This window comes from Thalassophryne amazonica, chromosome 3 (genome assembly GCF_902500255.1).
Source record: "Thalassophryne amazonica chromosome 3, fThaAma1.1, whole genome shotgun sequence".
Lineage (NCBI taxonomy): Eukaryota > Metazoa > Chordata > Actinopteri > Batrachoidiformes > Batrachoididae > Thalassophryne > Thalassophryne amazonica.
The window spans coordinates 84461173-84481774 of record NC_047105.1 but is presented as its reverse complement, the minus strand read 5'-3'; the positions used below and the strand labels follow the sequence as shown (position 1 = coordinate 84481774).

The window sequence follows — 20602 nt, the reverse complement described above, 5'->3', positions numbered from 1 at the left end:
GACACATATCCATCCATCCATTTTCTTCCACTTTATCCGGAGTCGGGTCGCGGGGGCAGCAGCTCAAGCAAAGCCGCCCAGACCTCTCGATCCACACACACCTCCACCAGCTCCTCCGGGTGAACCCCAAGGCGTTCCCAAACCAGCCGAGAGATGTAGTCCCTCCAGCGTGTCCTGGGTCTTCCCTGGGGCATCCTCCCATGGGACGTGTCCGGAACACCTCTCCAGCGAGGCGTCCAGGGGGCATCCGGAAAAGATGCCCGAGCCACCTCAACTGACTCCTTTCGACGTGGAGGAGCAGCGGCTCGACTCCGAGCTCCTCCCGAGTGAACAAGCTCCTCACCCTATCTCTAAGGGAGCGCCCAGCCACCCTACGGAGGAAACTCATCTCGGCCTCTTGTACTCGCGATCTCATTCTTTCGGTCATGAGCCAAATCTCATGACCATAGGTGAGGATCAGAACGTAGATCAATCGGTAAATCAAGAGCTTTGCCCCCCTACTCAGCTCTCTCTTCACCACGACGGTCCGATACAGAGACCGCATCACTGCAGATGCTGTACCAATCCGTCTATCGATCTCACGCTCCATCCGTCCCTCACTCGTGAACAAGACCCCGAGATACTTAAACTCCTCCACTTGAGGCAAGGACAATCCACCGACCTGAAGAGGGCAAAGCACCTTTTTCCGGTCGAGAACCATGGCCTCGGATTTGGAGGTGCTGATCTTCATCCCGGACGCTTCACACTCGACTGCAAACCGCCCCAGTGCACGCTGAAGGTCCTGATTTGACGAAGCCAACAGAACCACATCGTCCGCAAACAGCAGAGATGAGATTCTGTGGTTCCCAAACCAGACCCCCTCTACACCCTGGCTGCGCCTAGAAATTCTGTCCATAAAAATAATGAACAGAACACACACACACACACACACACACACACACACACACACACACACACACACACACACACACACACACACACACACACACACACACACACACACACACACACACACACACACACACACAGAGTTGTATGTAAAAGTTTGGGCACCCCTGATGATTTCCATGATTTTCCTTTATAAATCACTGGTTGTTTCGATCAACAATTTCAGTTAAATATATCATATAGCAGAGAAACACAAAGATATTTGACAAGTGAAATGAAGTTTATAGGATTTACAGAAGGAGTGCAAAAATACACTCACATACACACGCACCTTCAACCGCTTAGTCCAATTAAGGATCGCAGGGGGCTGGAGCCTATCCCAGCAGTCAAATAGCGCAAGGCAGGGTACACCCAGGACAGTACACCAGTCTGTCACAGGGCCACAAACAGACAAACAAACACATTCACACCCACTTGCACACCTACGGACAATTAAAAGATTCCAATCCACCTAACCTGCCTGTCTTGGGATGTGGGAGGAAACCGGAGCACCCGGAGGAAACCCACGCAAACACGGGGCGAATATGCAAACTCGACACAGAAAAGCCACAGGCGGGAATTGAACCCATGACCTTCTCGCTGTGAGGCAACAGTGCTAACCATTAATCCAGTATGATTATACACATGCGTATTTGTTTCCATATGTCACCGACATTTCAGTAAGCTGCGCTGCTCCCGTCAAGTCAAGTCAAGTCAGCTTTATTGTCATTTCTACAATACATCACAGACATATTGAGAACTGAAATACCTGATCTCTGGACTCCCTGACCTCACAAGAGAAGGTATTTAAGAAATATAATAACAAAGTATAAATATCAAGTGTAGAGATCTAACAGCTGTAAAAAAAAAAAAAAAAAAAAAAAAAAAAAAAAAAGTTGTAATAGTGTAATTGTAACAAAATTATACAAAAGGTAAATTGTAAACAAACAAATACTTGTAGTGCAAAGTGGCAGGACAACATTCAGCAGTAATGGATATGTGCAAATTCCATGACCAGAGCAAGAATATATACAGTTGTTGATCATTGTGCAGAGAGTATTGTATGTATAAAGTGCAATATCTTCACAGCAGCTTAGGTTAGGGAATTGGCGGGAGTGGAAAGTGAAACAGTCCAGTTTGTGTTTATGTGTGAGTGGAGGGCAGCAGGGGGAAAGGGGGCAAAGCAGGGAGGGAGTTGAGACTGTATGCCTCCAGTCTCATGTTTTTGGTGGTTTTGGCACTAATTTGTCACCATAATATTGAAGGCGGTCTGGCTAGACAACTTACACAACATAAAAATAAACAAAAAGCAAAACACAACAATTCATCCAACGTGAGTGACAAGAGATGTAATCCAATTCATAATTTAAATTTCAATTTATTTTCATTTATATAGTCCCAAATCACAACAAAGTTGCCTCAAGGCGCTTCACACAAGTAAGGTCTAACCCTACCAACCCCCAGAGCAAGCACACAAGTGACAGTGGTAAGAAAAAACTCCCTCTGAGGAAGAAACCTCAAGCAGACCAGACTCAAAGGGGTGAGCCTCTGCTTGGGCTATGATACAGACATAAATTACAAAACAATTCACAAAATGAATATACAAGAAATTTTGCCGGAGCACAGGACAGGAGGGTTTCAGAAACAGACAGCACAAACATCTCTGGATGGAGCCACACCTCAAACAGAGAGGAAAAAACAGAATCAGGCATCAGAAAGACAACAAATACAGTATAATTTGTCAGCATTAAGGAACAAGAAGAACAAAAGAAATACTAAGGTGATCGCCGGCCACCAGCCCTAAGCTTCACTAAAAGACCCAGAATTTACATAAAGTTGAGGCCGTGGCACGCTCCGTTTCCTAATAAAATAAATTAAAAGAGTAAAAAGCACAGCAACATACTATGCCAGTTAGGGCTGAGCCAGATACTCGTTTCAGACGAGTATCCGGTATGGATAAAGCATTTTGACGAGTACGAGCATGATATGAGTAAAACTCGTCAATAACTGTGCTCATGCTGAAGGAAAATCCTCATTGGCTAACTGACTGTCTTCACGTTCTGTGATTGGCCAGTCACACACAGCATCCACCCCTCCCTACACAGACACATCTCTGCAGCCAGACCTGTGCCCCACTCTCGCACAGACACAGGCAGGATCTCTCTCTGTGCTTGGCTTGACTCTACCTCACGTTGCTCTCTCAGTACCCCTTAAGTTTTCTTCAGCTTGCCTCTGTTTCAATTTGTATGATATTTAAAGTTACTTGGTGTACTCGTATCGCACGCAGTGCTTTGGACAAGACAGAGCTGAAAACGGCTCGTGTCGCATCGGTCACTGCCTCCACTCCCGTCGGGTTTATTTATTTATTTTTAACTGTCCGTTTGCTCTTAGTTTGGCTGGTGATATAATGTCAGTTTGAAAACTTTGCTTGTACTGAATGCGGTGCTTTTGAGAATACAGTGAACAAAACTGACATATTTCCCTGTTTGCCATCACTGGATGTTTGCATGAATTACCAAGTTCACACAGCTGATTAAAAAAAGAAACAGTCTTACAGACCATTTACACACATACACACATATAGCTGAACACACAAAGTAGCCTATATTAATATTTTTATTGAATATGGCTGCATGCAGTATCTGACACTTTCTCACTGTAGTTCATAAAAATAAATTTGTCAATCGAAAAACCTCTCTCTCCCTCTCACACAGTCACTCAGTCACACACACATGAAAATTCAGTAAGGTATATCTTATATATTATATTCCAATTCTAAGGTGGAACTATGCTAATATATAAAGGTATATCTAAATATCTAAAAAGGAAGAGTAAAATAGGAGAGTAGAAAAGAGCAGAGTAGGGCCACTTACAGTAGTGGTCAGAATAATAGTAGTGCTATGTGACTAAAAAGATTAATCCAGGGTTTGAGTATATTTCTTATTGTTACATGGGAATCAAGGTACCAGTAGATTCAGTAGATTCTCACAAATCCAACAAGACCAAGCATTCATGATATGCACACTCTTAAGGCTATGAAATTGGGCTATTAGTAAAAAAAAGTAGAAAAGGGTTTGTTCACAATAATAGTAGCATCTGCTGTTGACGCTACAAACTCAAAACTATGTTCAAACTGCTTTTTTAGCAATCCTGTGAATCACTAAACTAGTATTTAGTTGTATAACCACAGTTTTTCATGATTTCTTCAAATCTGCGAGCCATTAATTTTGATGGTTTGGAACCAAGATTTTGCTCATTTACTAGTGTGCTTGGGGTCATTGTCTTGTTGAAACACCCATTTCAAGGGCATGACCTCTTCAGCATAAGGCAACATGACCTCTTCAAGTATTCTGACATATCCAAACTGATCCATGATACCTGGTATGCGATATATAGGTCCAACACCATAGTAGGAGAAACGTGCCCATATCATGATACTTGCACTACCATGCTTCACTGTCTTCACTGTGAACTGTGGCTTGAATTCAGAGTTTGGGGGTCATCTCACAAACTGTCTGCGGCCCTTGGACCCAAAAAGAACAATTTTACTCTCATCAGTCCACAAAATATTCCTCCATTTCTCTTTAGGTCAGTTGATGTGTTCTTTGCCAAAATGTAACCTCTTCTGCACATGTCTTTCATTTAACAGAGGTACTTTGCAGGGGATTCTTGCAAATAAATTAGCTTCACACAGACTGTCTTTGATCATGCTGGAGCTAATCAGTCGGTGAGCCTTTGCCATTCTGGTTATTCTTCTACCCATTTTGATGGTTGTTTTCCGTTTTCTTCCATGCGTCTCTGGTTTTTTTTGTCTATTTTAAAGCATTCAAGATCATTGTAGATGAACAGCCTATAATTTTTTGCACCTGCATATAAGTTTTCCCCTCTCCAATCAACTTTTTAATCAAACTACAATGTTCTTCTGAACAATTTTCCTCAGGCTTTCAAAGAGAAAAGCATGTTCAACAGGTGCTGGCTTCATCCTTAAATAGGAGACACCTGATTCACACCTGTTTGTTCCACAAAATTGATGAACTCACTGACTGAATGCCACACTACTGTTATTGTGAACACCCCCCTTTTCTACTTTTTTTTTTTTAAATAATAGCCCAATTTCATAGCCTTAAGAGTGCGCATATCATGAATGCTTGGTCTTGTTGGATTTGTGAGAATCAACTGAATCTACTGGTACCTTGTTTCCCATGTAACAATAAGAAATATACTCAAAACCTGGATTAATCTTTTTAGTCACATAGCACTACTATTATTCTGGACACTACTGTAGGTGCCTGGTCTTGAGAACTAGGGATGGTAGGTTGAAAAGCTTTTTTATCCCATGGGAACTCTCCCTACCCCACCCAAGCGGCTCAAGAAAAAGGTATATATAATATAATAAGTAATAAGACATAAGAAGGATAAGACATCACAGGAGAAGACTGTAGTATAGGTAATTTAGTATGTAGACTAGTAGTAAAATTAAATATAGTTAGTAGGCTAAGCTATAATTCTGGTATTTTATTATAGAAACAGAAGCTATGAGTGTGTGAGTGTACTGGTATCCATCTAAAGTAACTCTGTTAGCGTACTATAGGAAAATAAAAAGTAGAATCATTATGCTATCAAATGGAAACCTAAGAACTTAGGTACTATATGTTGATATCTTTAAAGGAACACATAAACTGATGAATCATTAAAAATCTACACCATGTAAAATAAAACTATAAATAGTGAAAATAAGCTAGTTGTAGTAGAAATGCTAAATTAGCCGTTAATAAGCCAACTGTACCCAGCAAGCTAACACGATAATCATGTATTATCAAATACATATAAAATAAATGTGGACAAAAGTATGAATTAATGTGGGTTATCATGCACACACAGACACACCTTAATCAATATTGTTTAACTTTTTGTGGGAAAAAATGCCAAGAACGTTAGGTAGTTAAAATGAATAAATAATTGGAAAAAATATCACAGTTTGATCATAAAATTTTAAAAAAAGAAAGTGTTGAGTATGACAACACTTGTTCATGCATACTTAGTAGTTCATAATTTCCGACGACACTGAATGTCAATTCTGAGGCCGTTCTGTAATATTCATTCATACACTTAATATTCATGTTCTGAGTGTTATGTGTCGGACGCGGGCGGAGGACCGGCCAGCGTTTGAAGGACCCAGTATAAAATAAGCAGAGCACGGTTCAAAGGATAACAGAATTTAATAACATAACAGTGAGTGCTGAATTACAAACAAATAAGTGCGCGGTCTGGCGAGGTGGAAAGACGGTGCGCTCCCCAGCAGCACAAACGGTCCGGAGCCAGAACAGTTCGGACCCAAGGACCCCGCCGACACCCCCCAGGTGGCCGCGACCAACCGAGTCTGTGAAAGAAGAAACCATAATGTGAGTCCACCACTCCACACACAGAGAGACCACTCAAAGGTGTACATAATCAGCAAACACTTCCTGGCTTAATCACCAATCAGCTTCCCACCCTGCAGGCACGGAACACCCAGTTCAATTCTCCACTGCAGTGGAAGCTGATTAAACAACTAACATAACAGCTCAATATAATAAGGTGTGAGGGACACCACATCTACTGACTGTACTCATGTTAGTCACAAAACCTAAAGAACCTCAGGAAGTGTGCTGACGAGCGTGAGACCTCACCCCCTCCTCTTTCACAGACCATGGCATCAAACCTGGTACGGTCTCTGCATCCATGATGATGAGATGGCTCTCTAGACGACGATCTCACCCGTCTGGTCACAAGGTCGAGTCTCTGGCCAATACACACTGTGTACTCCAGACTTAAATGCACCATGCCCCAATCCATAAAGATGCACCACAGCTGTGAGTCCTGACGAGCTGCACATGACAAGCTTCAGGTGATCAGGGTGAGGTCCTGATAACCTCAGCCACACAGCCACTCAGTCCTGAACGCATATGCCACCTGGAAGGAAAAACAAAAGACGAGAACAGAAGACAGAAACAAAGGCAGCCAGGCACCCAGCCATACAACAGCACCCCACCCTCACGGGAAGCCTCCCGGCGACCACACAAACCTGGCCCGGAAAAACACCCCCCTCCAGGGACCATGGCTGGAAACAGTATCTGCATTCATCTTCCAACTGAATCTTCATTTAACAGAACTGTTGATGTCATCTCCTCTGACTGCATCTTTGCCTTTGTTTCTATCATTCAATATGCACAGGTGTGGCCAGGAGTTCTTGACCTGTGCGGTCAGCCTTTGTCCAACCTTGTTTAAAGTCCGATTAGTCATAAAACAAAAAGACAAACACAAACAACCAAACCACCCCCCCCTCCCCAGAGGACCGTCCATCAAACCCCGGGAAGAGGAGAAAAGAAAAACACAAACTTAAGTTTGCAAACAAAAAACACTAACACCCCCCCCCCCGACGACATGTAGGGACCAACACCCCCAGAGGACATCCCGCCAGCTCCAGGAGTAATAACCACAGCCGAGGTCCCTCTGGGATCCAAAGTCACCCACGGGGACTCCCAGCGCCTCCCAGAGGACCGTTCCATCAAACCCCAGGAGACGCCCCCCTTCATGACTAACAGACCCAGCCCCGGCCGTCTATGGCTAGATGGACCCACAGCCCTTTCCCCCCCAGAGGACACCACAGTCACACCCTGAGGGCGGAAGCTGGGGGGAAAACAAAAGAAAAAAAAACATACAAACAAAACAACCCCAACCCCACCCCCTCGGCGCAGTGGAAACTGGAAGTACGTCCAGTGTCACAACCACGACTATACCCCAGAAGTCAACCGGGAGGAGTGGGAACAGCGGTAATGGCAGACGGCACAAACGGCGCCACCCCTCCGACTTCCAAACCAGCCACCAGCTGCGGGGTATATTCCACTGCCCCAAACCTCAGCTACGCCGATGGCAGACGGCTCAAAGGCGTGCTGAAGGCCGGAGGTGGAAACAGGGAATCAACAAAAAAAAAACAACAACCCAGAACCCCCCCCCCCCCGGGTGCAGAGGTATCTGGGAAACGCCCAGCATAACCGAACTGCACCACTTCCAGCAACGCCGACAACCTACGGCTTCACAAACGGCTGGAGCCAGAGGAGAGGAGAGGGCAAAAAAAAAAACAAAAAAAAACAAAGAAAAAAGAAAAAACAACCCAATTACCCCCCATCAACCCCCAGAGGACCGTCCCATCAAACCCTGGGAGGTGAAACCAAAAGAAATAAAAGAAAGACTAACAGACTAACGTAAGGTTACCTGGGTCCTGTCTAAACTCCAGACAGCCTGCAAGGTCACGACCCCAGAACACTAATAGTGTAGAAAATCCACCCAAAAATCAACTAAAAAAAAACACCACAAAAAATGAACCCACACAAAACTAATAAGTGACTTATACCGTCAAGCTCAAACAAATGGAACACACCTGTTCCACCTTAAGAGCTATGACGGTAATGTGACTCAGTCACAACAGGGGGAGCCAAAGTGCTAAAAAATAAAAAACCCCTTTGGTAACCGAGAACACAACTCAGCTGCTTTCCCAGTGCGCAGCTACGTGTAACACACAACCAAAATGTGCTTCAACTAAATTACGCCGGAGCTGACACAACAGACGCAGTAGCTATCTTCACCCGGGGAAACGGTGGCTACAACTGTAAACACAGGAAGCACGCGACCCGTGCCACAGAACTCCGCCGTGCGCGTTCACCCATTAAAGACACACTCATGCAGCTTCCCGTTTCCTCTTATCCGGTCGAAGTGTGACGCGAAGCCGTCGCTATTCATACTCCACAACAACCCACGGATAAGGCAATAACACAGGAACAGCGGCTGCAAGAGAGCTCAATCACTAATTCAATATGGGGTTCTCCGCACGCCACCATCCGGGCGGAGAGCACCCGCAACTGGTTCGGATAACTTCTGACGTCTGCTGCCGCCTTCCCGGCACAGTACCGCCTCTGCTACCGCTGGGTCCGTGATGTGTTGGCCAGAGACTACTGTTATGTGTCGGACGCGGGCGGAGGACCGGCCAGCGTTTGAAGGACCCAGTATAAAATAAGCAGAGCACGGTTCAAAGGATAACAGAATTTAATAACATAACAGTGAGTGCTGAATTATAAACAACACTGAGTTCATAAAAAACTTGTTCTGTGTAAACATACAGGCAGATGGAATTTCCTGCTTGGCATTTCTGCCTGTCGCACCTCCTGCAGTGCCCATGGGTCAGCTGCAGGGTCATCAGCCAGGAACCACCATTCTTCAGCGTAATGCCCCTTTAATCCTGGAACATTTCCTGGTGGCAGACCAGTGACAGGGACGTCTCCCTGTCACTCCCTGCAGCTGACAGCTGTTGTTCCCTGTGGCTGTAATTTGGGGTTAGTTGTTTTTTCCCCCAGCACTTGTCCTTCCTCCTCAGCCAGAGCCAGAAGCTGCCTTTTTCGGCCTCCTCTGCCATTTCTCTCACTGCTCCCTTCAATTTCCCTCCGGTTGCTCCTGCCTCCCTCAGTAGACGTATGATTGACAGCCCCACAAAGCCTCAGCATCCCACCTCGACTGGGTAGATGGTGGTCTTCCAGACTGCTTGCTGACATTCAGCAGCCAGCTTGGCATACTTGGCCTTTTTGCGCTCGAACGCAGCCTCAATCCCTTCCTCCTGTGGGATTGTCAGTTCAATGAGGTGCACCATTCTTGCATTGGTAGACCACACAACGATGTCGGGACAAAGAGTTGTAGTGATGACCTCTGTAGGGAACCGAAGTTGCCTGTCGAGATCGACCCTCATGTCCCATCCTGGTCAGGGGAAAAGGGTTTTGATGTCTGTCTTGCTCTGGTGTATCTTTGTCCCCCACCCTCCATGACAAAGTTGTTCTCTGTCGATGGTGACTGTTTGTTGTCCTGTCGACACCTCTCCAGCACTTCAGCTAGCTTCCTCAGGACCTGGTCATGGCGCCATCTATAATGGCCCTGAGAGAGCATGACTTTGCAGCCTGACAAAATGTGCTGAAGACTTGTGTTATAGGGCACTGCAGAGGTAACAGCATTCTTCTTTCCTAAACACTGGTGGAGGTTGCTGAAACAGGGGAGGGTGTCATAGGTTGCACGAATGAGGAAGCTAAGCCCTTGTCTGTGGAAATTTTCCACAGGTCTGACCAACTGATGTTACGGTTGACAACTCCCTCCCAAGTTGTCCAGCTTCCTTGTCGGCCCTGTGACACCGCCTTGATTTGTAGCATTCTTCCTCCATCCTCATCACCTCCGCCACCACCATCTCCTTCCTCGCCTTACAACTGGCTTTGGACCAGCAGTGAAGTGCCTCTCCGCATCCTAGTCCTGCTCTCTCTACCTGGACTCTGCCAATAATCTTCTGATGGTGCAGCCTTGTGACAGCTGGCTCAACTTTGATTTGGGCGTCCACTTTCGTCCGGTAGGGACCGTGGCATTAAGCGCTCCTTACTGAGTGATCAGTTGACTCTCTTAACTCGAGAACTAGCCTGGTCTTCTCTTGCATCTCTTGCTTTGCTCTTGATGCTTCCGTTTGCTTGCGTTTGCAGATGGGTTCAGCTCTGCGAAGCCTGGTTAGCCTTTGCCATAACCTCCTCCCAAGGACTTTAAGACCTTCTCTATCTGGCTGTGTAGCCTTTCTCCAGTTCTTATGAGTTTTCGGCACCTTTGCACAAGCTGAAAAGATCTCCTTCTCCCTCCTTCCCTTCTCTCGCAGAGCAGCCTTTTGCTTTACATAACTTCGCTGAATCTGTCCTTGCAGGTCTGGTATATTACATCCCCCGAACAGGTTAAGCTTGGTGTCATACCTCCACGCAGCACTCCCTCCAGTGTCTTGGTCAGCTCTACGTCCAATGTTTGCCATACCTCTTTTTTGTTTAATTTTGGCCACCTAATCTTGTCCTACCTGGCTTCATAGTTTCTGCTTGTGGCTCTGATCTGTGTGAGATGGTAGGGACTGGGTTTGGCTGCTCGTGTAGGGGCTCTGCCTCTGCCAGGGGACCTTCTTCCTCTGTATCTCCCATGCTTTCAGCAACAATGGGTCCATCAGCTCTGTGGTTTTTGAGCTGGCTTTTGGTCCTTCTTGTCTTACCCGCTAGAGCAGTGCAAGGTTGCTGTTGGCCTTTCTGACCACACTTTGCTTTCCCCTGGTGGATTTGTAACCCCCTAAATGTAGATGGAATTTCCTGCTTGGCATATTTGCCTGTCGCACCTCCTCTGGTGCCCATGGGTAAGCTGCAGGGTCATCAGCCAGGAACCACCATTCCTCAACGTTTCGCCCCTTTAATTAATCCTGGAACGTCTCCTGCCGGCAAGGCAGTGACAGCGACGTTTCCCTGTCACTCCCTGCAGCTGATAGCTGTTGCTCCTTGCGCTGTAATTTAGGGTTAGTTGTTTTTCCTCCAGCACTTGTCCTTCCTCCTCAGTCAGAGCCAGAAGCTGCCTTTTTCTGCCTCCTCTGCCAATTCTCTCACTGCTCTCTTCAATTTCCCTCCAGTCGCTCCTGCCTCCCTCAGTAGACATATGATTGACAGCCCCACAAAGCCTCGGCATCCCACCTCGACTAGGTAGATGGTGGTCTTCTAGCCGGCTTCCCGACATTCGGCAGCCAGCTTGGCATACTTGGCCTTTTTGCGCTTGAACGCAACCTCAATCCCTTCCTCCTGTGGGATTGTCATTGTCGGGACAAAAGAGTTGTAGTGACGATCTCTGTAGGGAACAGAAGTTGTTCTCTGTCGATGGTGACTTTTTGTTGTCCTGTTGATACCTCTCCAGCACTTCGGCTAGCTTCCTCAGGATCTGGTCATGGCGCCATCTATAATGGCCCTGAGAGAGCGTGACCTTGCAGCCTGAGAAAATGTGCTGAAGACTTGCGTTGTAAGCATTGCAGAGGTAACAACATTCTTCTTTCCCAAACCACTGGTGGAGGTGTGGGACAGGGGAGAGTGTCATAGGTTGCATGAATGAGGAAGCTAAGCCTTGCCTGTGGAATCTTCCACAGGTCTGACCAACTGATGTTAATGTAAATAGTTCTCTTACTTTTGTGATCAAAAACACTGATCTCTGTATGCACCACTCTGCATTTAATCATTAGTGATCGATCTCTGCTCCCCTCCACAGCATGTCTTTTTCCTGGTTCTCTCCCTCAGCCCCAACCAGTCCCAGCAGAAGACTGCCCCTCCCTGAGCCTGGTTCTGCTGGAGGTTTCTCCTGTTAAAGGGAGTTTTCCTTCCCACTGTAGCCAAGGTGCTTGCTCACAGGGGGTCATTTTGACCGTTGGGGGTTTTACATAATATTGTATGGCCTTGCCTACAATATAAAGCGCCTTGGGGCAGCTGTTTGTTGTGATTTGGCGCTATATAAAAAAATTGATTGATTGATTGATTGATCTGAATCTCAATTTTGAGGCTGTTCTGTAAATAGTTTTCAAATCAACAATAAATATAGCAACTTCCATATCGATTTCAGACTTAAAATATGTACTGATTTAAGCACCACCCATTTGGGTCAAACCACGCCCACATCCAGTTTTGACCCCACCACTACGAGTACAAGATACGGATACAGATAATTTAGATCAGTGGTCTCCAACTATTCCAGAAAGGGCTGAGAGGGTGCAGGTTTTCTTGCAGCCACTGACTCCAGCAGGTGATTTCACTGATGAACTCATCCCACCTGCTCCAAGTGATGTTAATCAGTGAAATCACCTGCTGAAGTCAGTGGCTGCAAAGAAAACCTACACCCTCTCGGCCCTTTCTGGATTAGTTTGGAGACCAATGATTTAGATGGTTGAACAGATACAGATAGTGGTGTACTCACTCATCCCTAATGCGAGTATGCTAGCCATAGGAAAGGGAAAATAAGTGCGTCTTAAGTCTCAAAACTCAAAAATCTATACAGAATCTGACTGTTTTATTGATGCAGGAAGATCATTCCACAGAACAGGGGCATGATAAGAGAACGCTCTGACTTTTTAGTCACCCTAGGGACACAAAGTAGTCCTGCACCATGAGAATGCAAAGGGAGGTGCCAGTCTGTGAACAATTTATAGATTAGTAGCAGAATCTTAAAATTTGATCTCACAGGGACAGGAAGCCAGTGAAGAGATGCCAAAATGGATGTAATGTGGTCAAACTTTCTGCTTTGTGTCAAAAGCCTGGCAGCAGCATTCTGAACCAATTGGAGACCCCTAATGCTGGACTACGATAAACCAGAAAATACAACATTGCAGTAGTCCAATCTAGAAAAGACAAACACATGAATCAGGGTCTCAGCATCAGCTATAGATAGGATGGGACGAATCGTCGCTATATTTTGCAGGTGGAAGAAAGCAGTCCTCGTAATATCTCTAATTTGGAGGTCAAAGGACAACGTAGGATCAAAAATTGCCCCAAGGTTCCTCACTTTGTCAGTGTGATGTATGACACACGAGCCTAGGCTAAGCGTTAGCTGGTCTAATTGATGCCGATGTCTCACTGGGCCAAGAACCATCATTTCAGTCTTATCAGAGTTTAAAAGTAGGACGTTGCTAGACATCCAGCTTCTCACTGATGCAAGGCAATCTTCTAAGGATTTTATGTGGATGAGATTACTAGCAATTATCGGCATGTGTAACTGAGTATCATCAGCATCATAGAAGTGAAGGTAATCCCAAAACGCCACAGCAGGTGCCCAGGGGTGCTATATAAGGGAGAAAAAGCAGGGAGCCTAGACGGACCTCTTGTGGAACCCCCAAATTTCTGTCACTAAGGTTAGAGGTAGTGTTACTGTAACAAAACACAGTGAGAATGACTGGTCAGGTATGACCAGTCGTTAATGAATTCATAAACATTTAAGGAAAAAAAATTTAGATTTACACTTTGTCTCAGTGCTCGCCCCCATGTACGTGTATGCATGCCTGACAATGTCAGAGCACGTTTCCTAACAAGATGACAGATGGGTTCCTGGGGGATTCTCCTCCCAAGATCTGGACCATGGTATTACTTAGCACCTGGACAGAGTGAGGTCCAACTTGATGGTGTCTGAATGAACTGAAATATAATGTCCCGGTGGTGTTCTAGTGGATTTAGGTCAGGCGAACGTGGGGCCCAGTTAATGTATCAATTCCTTCATCATCCAGGAACTGCCTACATACTCTCACCACATGAGGTTGGGGACCTGTCGTGCACCAGGAGGAACCCCAGGAACCACTGCACCAGCATAGGTTCTGATAGTGGGTCCAAGGATATTATCGCAATACCTATATCATCAGGGTACCGTTGTCTAGCCTGAAGAGGTCTGTGTGTCCATTTCTGGGATATGCCTCCCCAGACCATCACTGACCCACTACCAACCGGTCATGCTGAATGATATTACAAGCAGCATAAAGTTCTGCACGGCATCACTAGACACTTTCACGTCTGTCACATGTGCTCAGGTTGAACCTGCTGTCATTTGTGAAAAGCACACGACACCAGTGGCCAACTTGCCAATTCTGGTGTTCCAAAGCAAATGCCAATCGAACTCCATGGTACTGGCCAGTGAGCACAAGGTCCACTACAGGACACTGGGCCCTCAGGCCACCCTCATGAAGTCTGTTTCTGATTGTCTGGTTGGAGACAATCACACCCAGTGGCCTGCTGGAGGTCACTTTGTCAGATTCTGGTAGTTGCTCATACCTGTTCCTCCTTGTACAAAGGAGCATGCCCTGTCCAGCTCTCCAAGAGTAACTGCGTGTCTCCTGGGATCTCCTCCATGCTCTTAAGACTGTGCTAGGAGACACAGCAAACCTTCTGGCAATAGCGCACATTTATGGAGCTGTATAGAAGAACTAGAGAGTGCAGTCCCACTGCTGCACACTAACGAAAACGTCCCATTCATGGACATGACGTCTCCTAACCGGGCAAAATACTGATGAAGTACCCGGATGTTAATGCATTTTCAATGGAGATTCGCGACTGAACACACTCAGAAAAATGCTTGCAAATACGTGTTAAAATGCCATTTTGAACTGGATATCGAGCCAGTAAAATTAAATTACATTAAATTATGTCAGGAAAGTATTAAACTTACTCTGACACACACACATTCCCAAATATTAGTGTTGAAAGTTACACGGATCTGCGCTGTTAAGCTACGCTAGGCTGAGCTGCTGCTGTGTTCAACGCAGCACGGCTCCTAAAACCATTACAATACATTTATATATTATATTTTTACACAATTATCCTTTATTAACCGAGTTTCATTAATGAAGTCAGTGGTGTGTGTACACATCTCTATGTGTGGGTGTGACTGTGAGCGGGTCATTATAATGTCATTATTTTAAGGTGCAAATAAAAAAAAATCCCATCTTGTCGAACAATTTTAATCACTAATGACAAGTATTTTAACTAGACATTGGTCTAGCAGTGGAAAATATCAACTAGACCTAAGTGAAGAGTTAATGGTCCGTGTCATCGGGCGACACAGGTACAGCAGGAAACATACAGATGTTTATCATCCAAATATCACGGACAAAGTGACAAGAATCCTCTCTGCACCCGACCCCCATGGCCCCCTTTGCAGGTGGTGAACCCACAGGAGGGCGGGCCCATGTCGCTCTTTCGGGCTGAGCCCGGCTGGGCCCCAAGGGCTAAGGCCCGACCACCAGGCGCTCGCGTGCGAGCCCCAACCCCAGGCCTGGGTGGGGCCCCGGCTCCACCATACCGGGCGACGTCTCAGTCCTTGATTTTTTACTGGTCATGGAGGTTCTGAACTGCCCTTAGTCTGACCCGTCACCTAGGACCTGTTTGCCTTGGGAGACCCTACAAAGGGCACAAAGCCCCCGACAACATAGCTCCTAGGATCATCCGGGTACGCAAACTCCCCCACCACAATAAGGTGGCAGCTAGAGGGGGAGTAGCTAGAGGATTGGGTGGCGGTCGAGGGCGGGTGGCCTGGCGGCCCGGTCCATGCTCAGAGCCCCTGGCTGTTGGGACGTGGAATGTCACCTCGCTGGGGGGGAAGGAGCCTGAGCTTGTGCGAGAGGTTGAGAGATACCGACTAGAGATAGTCGGGCTCACCTCCACGCACAGCTTGGGCTCTGGTACCCAACTCCTGGAGAGGGGCTGGACTCTTCATTTTTCTGGCGTTGCCCACGGGGAGAGGTGGAGAGGTGGGGTCGCATTGCTTGTTGCTCCCCAGCTCAGTCACCATGTGTTGGAGTTCACTCCAGTGAACGAGAGGGTCGCGTCCCTACGCCTTCGGTTTGGGGACAGGTCTCTCACCGTTGTCTCGGCCTACGGGCCGAGCAGCAGTGCAGAGTACCCAACCTTCCTGGAGTCCCTGGGAGGGGTACTAGATAGCGCTCTGACTGGGGACTCCATTGTTCTCCTAGGGGATTTCAACGCCCACGTGGGCGGCGACAGTGAGACCTGGAGGGAGGTGATCAGGAAGCACGGCCTCCCCGATCTGAACCCGAGTGGTGTTCAGTTTTGGACTTCTGTGCTAGTCACACTTTGTCCATCACGAACACCATGTTCGAGCACAAGGGTGTCCATAAGTGCACATGGCACCAAGACACCCTGAGCTGGAGGTCGATGATCGACTTTGTAGTCGTATCATCTGACCTTCGGCCACGTGTCTCGGACACTCGAGTGAAGAGAGGGGCAGAGCTGTCGACCGATCACCACCTGGTGGTGAGTTGGATCTGCTGGGAGGGGAGGAAGCCGGTCAGACCTAGCAGGCCCAAACGTATAGTGAGGGTCTGCTGGGAACGACTGATGAAACCCTCTGTCAGCGAGGTCTTCAACTCCCACCTCTGGGAGAGCTTCTCCCAGATCCCGGGGGAGGTTGGAGACATGGAGTCCGAGTGGACCATGTTCTCCACCTCCATTGTCAATGTGGCCGCTCATAGCTGTGGTCACAAGGTCTCTGGTTCCTGTCGTGGCAGCAATCCCCGAACCCGGTGGTGGACGCCGGAAGTAAGAGATGCCGTCAAGCTGAAGGAGTCCTACTTATCTTTGTTGGTAGGTGGGACCCCGGAGGCAGCTGACAGGTACCGGCAGGCCAAGCGTGCCACAGCCCGTGCGGTCGCAGAGGCAAAAACTCGGGTCTGGGAAGAGTTCGGGGAGGCCATGGAGGAGGACTATCGGTCAGCCTCGAAGAGATTCTGCCAAACCGTCCGACGCCTCAGGAGGCGGAAGCAGCTCTCCACCAGCACTGTTTACGGTGCGGGTGGGGAGCTGTTGACCCTGACTGGGGATGTTGTCGGGCGGTGGAAGGAATACTTCGAGGATCTCCACAATCCCATCGTCACGTCTTCCGAAGAGGAAGCAGAGACTGGGGAGTCAGAGGCGGACTCATCCATTACCCAGGCCGAAGTCACCAAGGTGGTTAGAAAGCTCCTCGGTGGCAAGGCTCCTGGGGTGGATGAAGTCCGTCCTGAGTACCTTAAGTCTCTGGATGTTGTGGGACTGTCTTGGCTGACACGCCTCTGCAACATCGCATGGCGATCGGGGACAGTGCCTCTGGATTGGCAGACCGGGGTGGTGGTCCCTCTGTTTAAGAAGGGGGGCCGGAGGGTGTGTTCCAACTATAGGGGGATCACACTCCTCAGCCTCCCCGGTAAGGTCTATTCCAGAGTACTGGAGAGGAGAATTCGACCGATGGTCGAACCTCGGATTTAGGAGGAGCAGTGTGGTTTTCATCCTGGTCGCGGCACACTGGACCAGCTCTACACGCTCCATCTGGTGCTTGAGGGTTCATGGGAGTTTGCCCAACCAGTCCACATGTGTTTTGTGGATCTTGAGAAGGCGTTTGACCGTGTCCCTCGGGGCACCCTGTGGGGGTGCTTCGGGAGTACGTGGTCCGGGGTCCTTTGCTAAGGGCTATCCAGTCCCTGTACGACCGCAGCAGGAGCTTGGTTCGCATTGCCGGTAGTAAGTCAAACCTGTTTCCAGTGCACATTGGCCTCCGCCAGGGCTGCCCTTTGTCACCGGTTCTGTTCATTATTTTTATGGACAGAATTTCTAGGCGCAGCCAGGGTGTAGAGGGGGTCTGGTTTGGGAACCACAGAATTTCATCTCTGCTGTTTGCGGACAATGTGGTTCTGTTGGCTTCGTCAAATCAGGACCTTCAGCGTGCACTGGGGCGGTTTGCAGCCGAGTGTGAAGCATCCAGGATGAAAATCAACACCTCCAAATCTGAGGCCATGGTTCTCGACTGGAAAAAGGTGCTTTGCCCTCTTCAGGTCGGTGGAGTGTCCTTGCCTCAAGTGGAGGAGTTTAAGTATCTCGGGGTCTTGTTCACGAGTGAGGGACGGATGGTGCGTGAGATCGACAGACGGATCGGTGCAGCATCTGCAGTGATGCGGTCTCTGTATCAAACCGTCGTGGTGAAGAGAAAGCTGAGTAGGGGGCAAAGCTCTCGATTTACCGATCGATCTACGTCCGATCCTCACCTATGGTCATGAGATTTGGCTCATGACCGAAAGAACGAGATCGCGAGTACAAGCGGCTGAGATGCGTTTCCTCCGCAGGGTGGCTGGGCGCTCCCTTAGAGATAGGGTGAGGAGCTCGGTCACTCGGGAGGAGCTCGGAGTCGAGCCGCTGCTCCTCCACGTCGAAAGGAGTCAGTTGAGGTAGCTCGGGCATCTTTTCTGGATGCCCCCTGGACGCCTTGCTAGAGAGGTGTTCCGGGCATGTCCCACTGGGAGGAGGCCCCGGGGAAGACCCAGGACACGCTGGAGGGACTACATCTCTCGGCTGGCTTGGGAATGCCTTGGGGTTCCCCCGGAGGAGCTGGGGGAGGTGTGTGTGGATCGGGAGGTCTGGGCAGCTTTGCTTGAGCTGCTGCCCCTGCGACCCAACTCCGGAGGAAGCGGAAGAAAATGGATGGATGGATGGATGGAAAGTGACAAGAAGAACCAAAACCACTTACTTATGGAAGGAAATATTGTCTCCCTTGTTCCTCCGTTTGTGGCTTTGCCAACATGCGCAGCTTTCCGGCATATTTCACCTGTTTCTTGACGAGACTAAGTGAACTTCTATGCACGCAAATCACTAACTTGTCTCTTTAATCTTTTCAGCTGCACATAACCCCCCCCCCCCAACACACACACACACACACACACACACCACACACACACACACACACACACACACACACACACACACACCACACACACACACACACACACACACACACACACACACACACACACACACACAAAGTTGTATCCAATAATATTGGGTAGAATCAACAATATTATCAATAATAATATTGATTTCCTGCATTTACCTAACATTTGTAGGACTTTGGGCAGTCACACGCATCTGAATCAAACTGTTTTCACACACGCAAACCTTTCACTGTTTTATATTATACACACTGTTGCTACAGTCTGTGCATGCACAAGAAGGCATGATAACTGATGAACAATGATTTAAAAAGTGACATGCAAAAATGGGAAAATTGAAAGATAAGTACACTCATATATCCTTCTATTGTCTGTCCCCCCCCGGCTTGTATATGCATTGACACTTGAGATATGGATGAGGTCTATCATTTTATTAAATCTTGATAGTCATCTGAGTTTGGCATGCTAAATATTTTTTCTTAACCTCTATGTTTATGCTCTTTAGGTCATTTTTCAGGGTTTTAGAGCCAAAAGAAGGAAAAAGCTGAATGCATATTAGTGCTGTCAGGTGATTAAAATGTAGCACATTAATTATAAGCATTTACAATTAATTAATCCAAATTAATAGCATTTAATCACATATATAATTTTGTTACCATGCCACCCAAATTGCAAGGCACATACCGCATAAAAATATTAGGTGCTCAGAAATGCAAAAAAAAAAAAAAAACAATTATAGAAATATTTGAATGAATAAAAATAAACTGTGAAATCTGCAAACTTCGCAAAAAAAATGGTGCATCATGAACATACTGGGCATGCACTACATAAATTAAGGTAGTGCTGTGTTTGATGACGATGCTTAAATTATAAGAATATCTGTGAAAACACTCATAGAATTGTGAAATATACTAGTGAGTTGCAGGTGGGGATCCACAGGCTCTAGATTGGGTAGTGTTTGTCTCTCATGGGTTTCATGTTGAGGAGGAGGATCAGAAGGAGGCTTCTGCTCAGAGAACGGTAAGTCCAAATTACTGCTTATTGTACCCGCTTGTCCACTTTCACGTACTTTTACACACAAGCAGCCCCGGGCTGCATCAGTTAAATCCGATCATTCACATTATGTGGGTCACAGTTTAACCCAGAGTTGAATTTTTAAAACATGGTTAAACCTTTTTGATTGTTCAGTGTTCTTCAATCCTACTTTTACCACCAATCAGACCCATTTTCAGGCCTTGATTGGGTATCAGGATTTTGGTTTTTGAAAATCCACAATGGGATAGAAAACAAAACATGCAGGGAAGGTGTTCTCCAGGAGCAGGGTTAGATACCCCTATTTAACTGCTTATTGATTTAGTGTTATCACAGTTGACTTCGAAGCTAACGTTTGTTAGCTGTGCCCACCACTGCTTAGAAGTGATAATAATGGATGATACTAACATTGCTTGGGTATCCGCAGGGACTCGGTATCTGCAGACAGCACTTGGTGCATGACACCTCTGAACTGGTACAGCAATTTCAGACTTTTCTCTTCTCCTACACAGGGGTCATAGAATCCAGGCAACCCGGCCTAGAAGCAAGAAA

General features: G+C 47.1%; 1 protein-coding gene across 1 annotated transcript in view; it reads right to left on the bottom strand.

Annotated features, from left to right (window-relative positions):
• LOC117507194 (dnaJ homolog subfamily C member 11-like) overlaps positions 1–20602 on the bottom strand; it is a 90212-nt gene that overhangs the window by 21920 nt on the left and 47690 nt on the right. The window contains exon 15 of the mRNA XM_034167005.1: positions 20459–20588. Coding sequence (XP_034022896.1) covers positions 20459–20588 — 130 coding nt within the window. The remainder of the gene's footprint in view (positions 1–20458; positions 20589–20602) is intronic.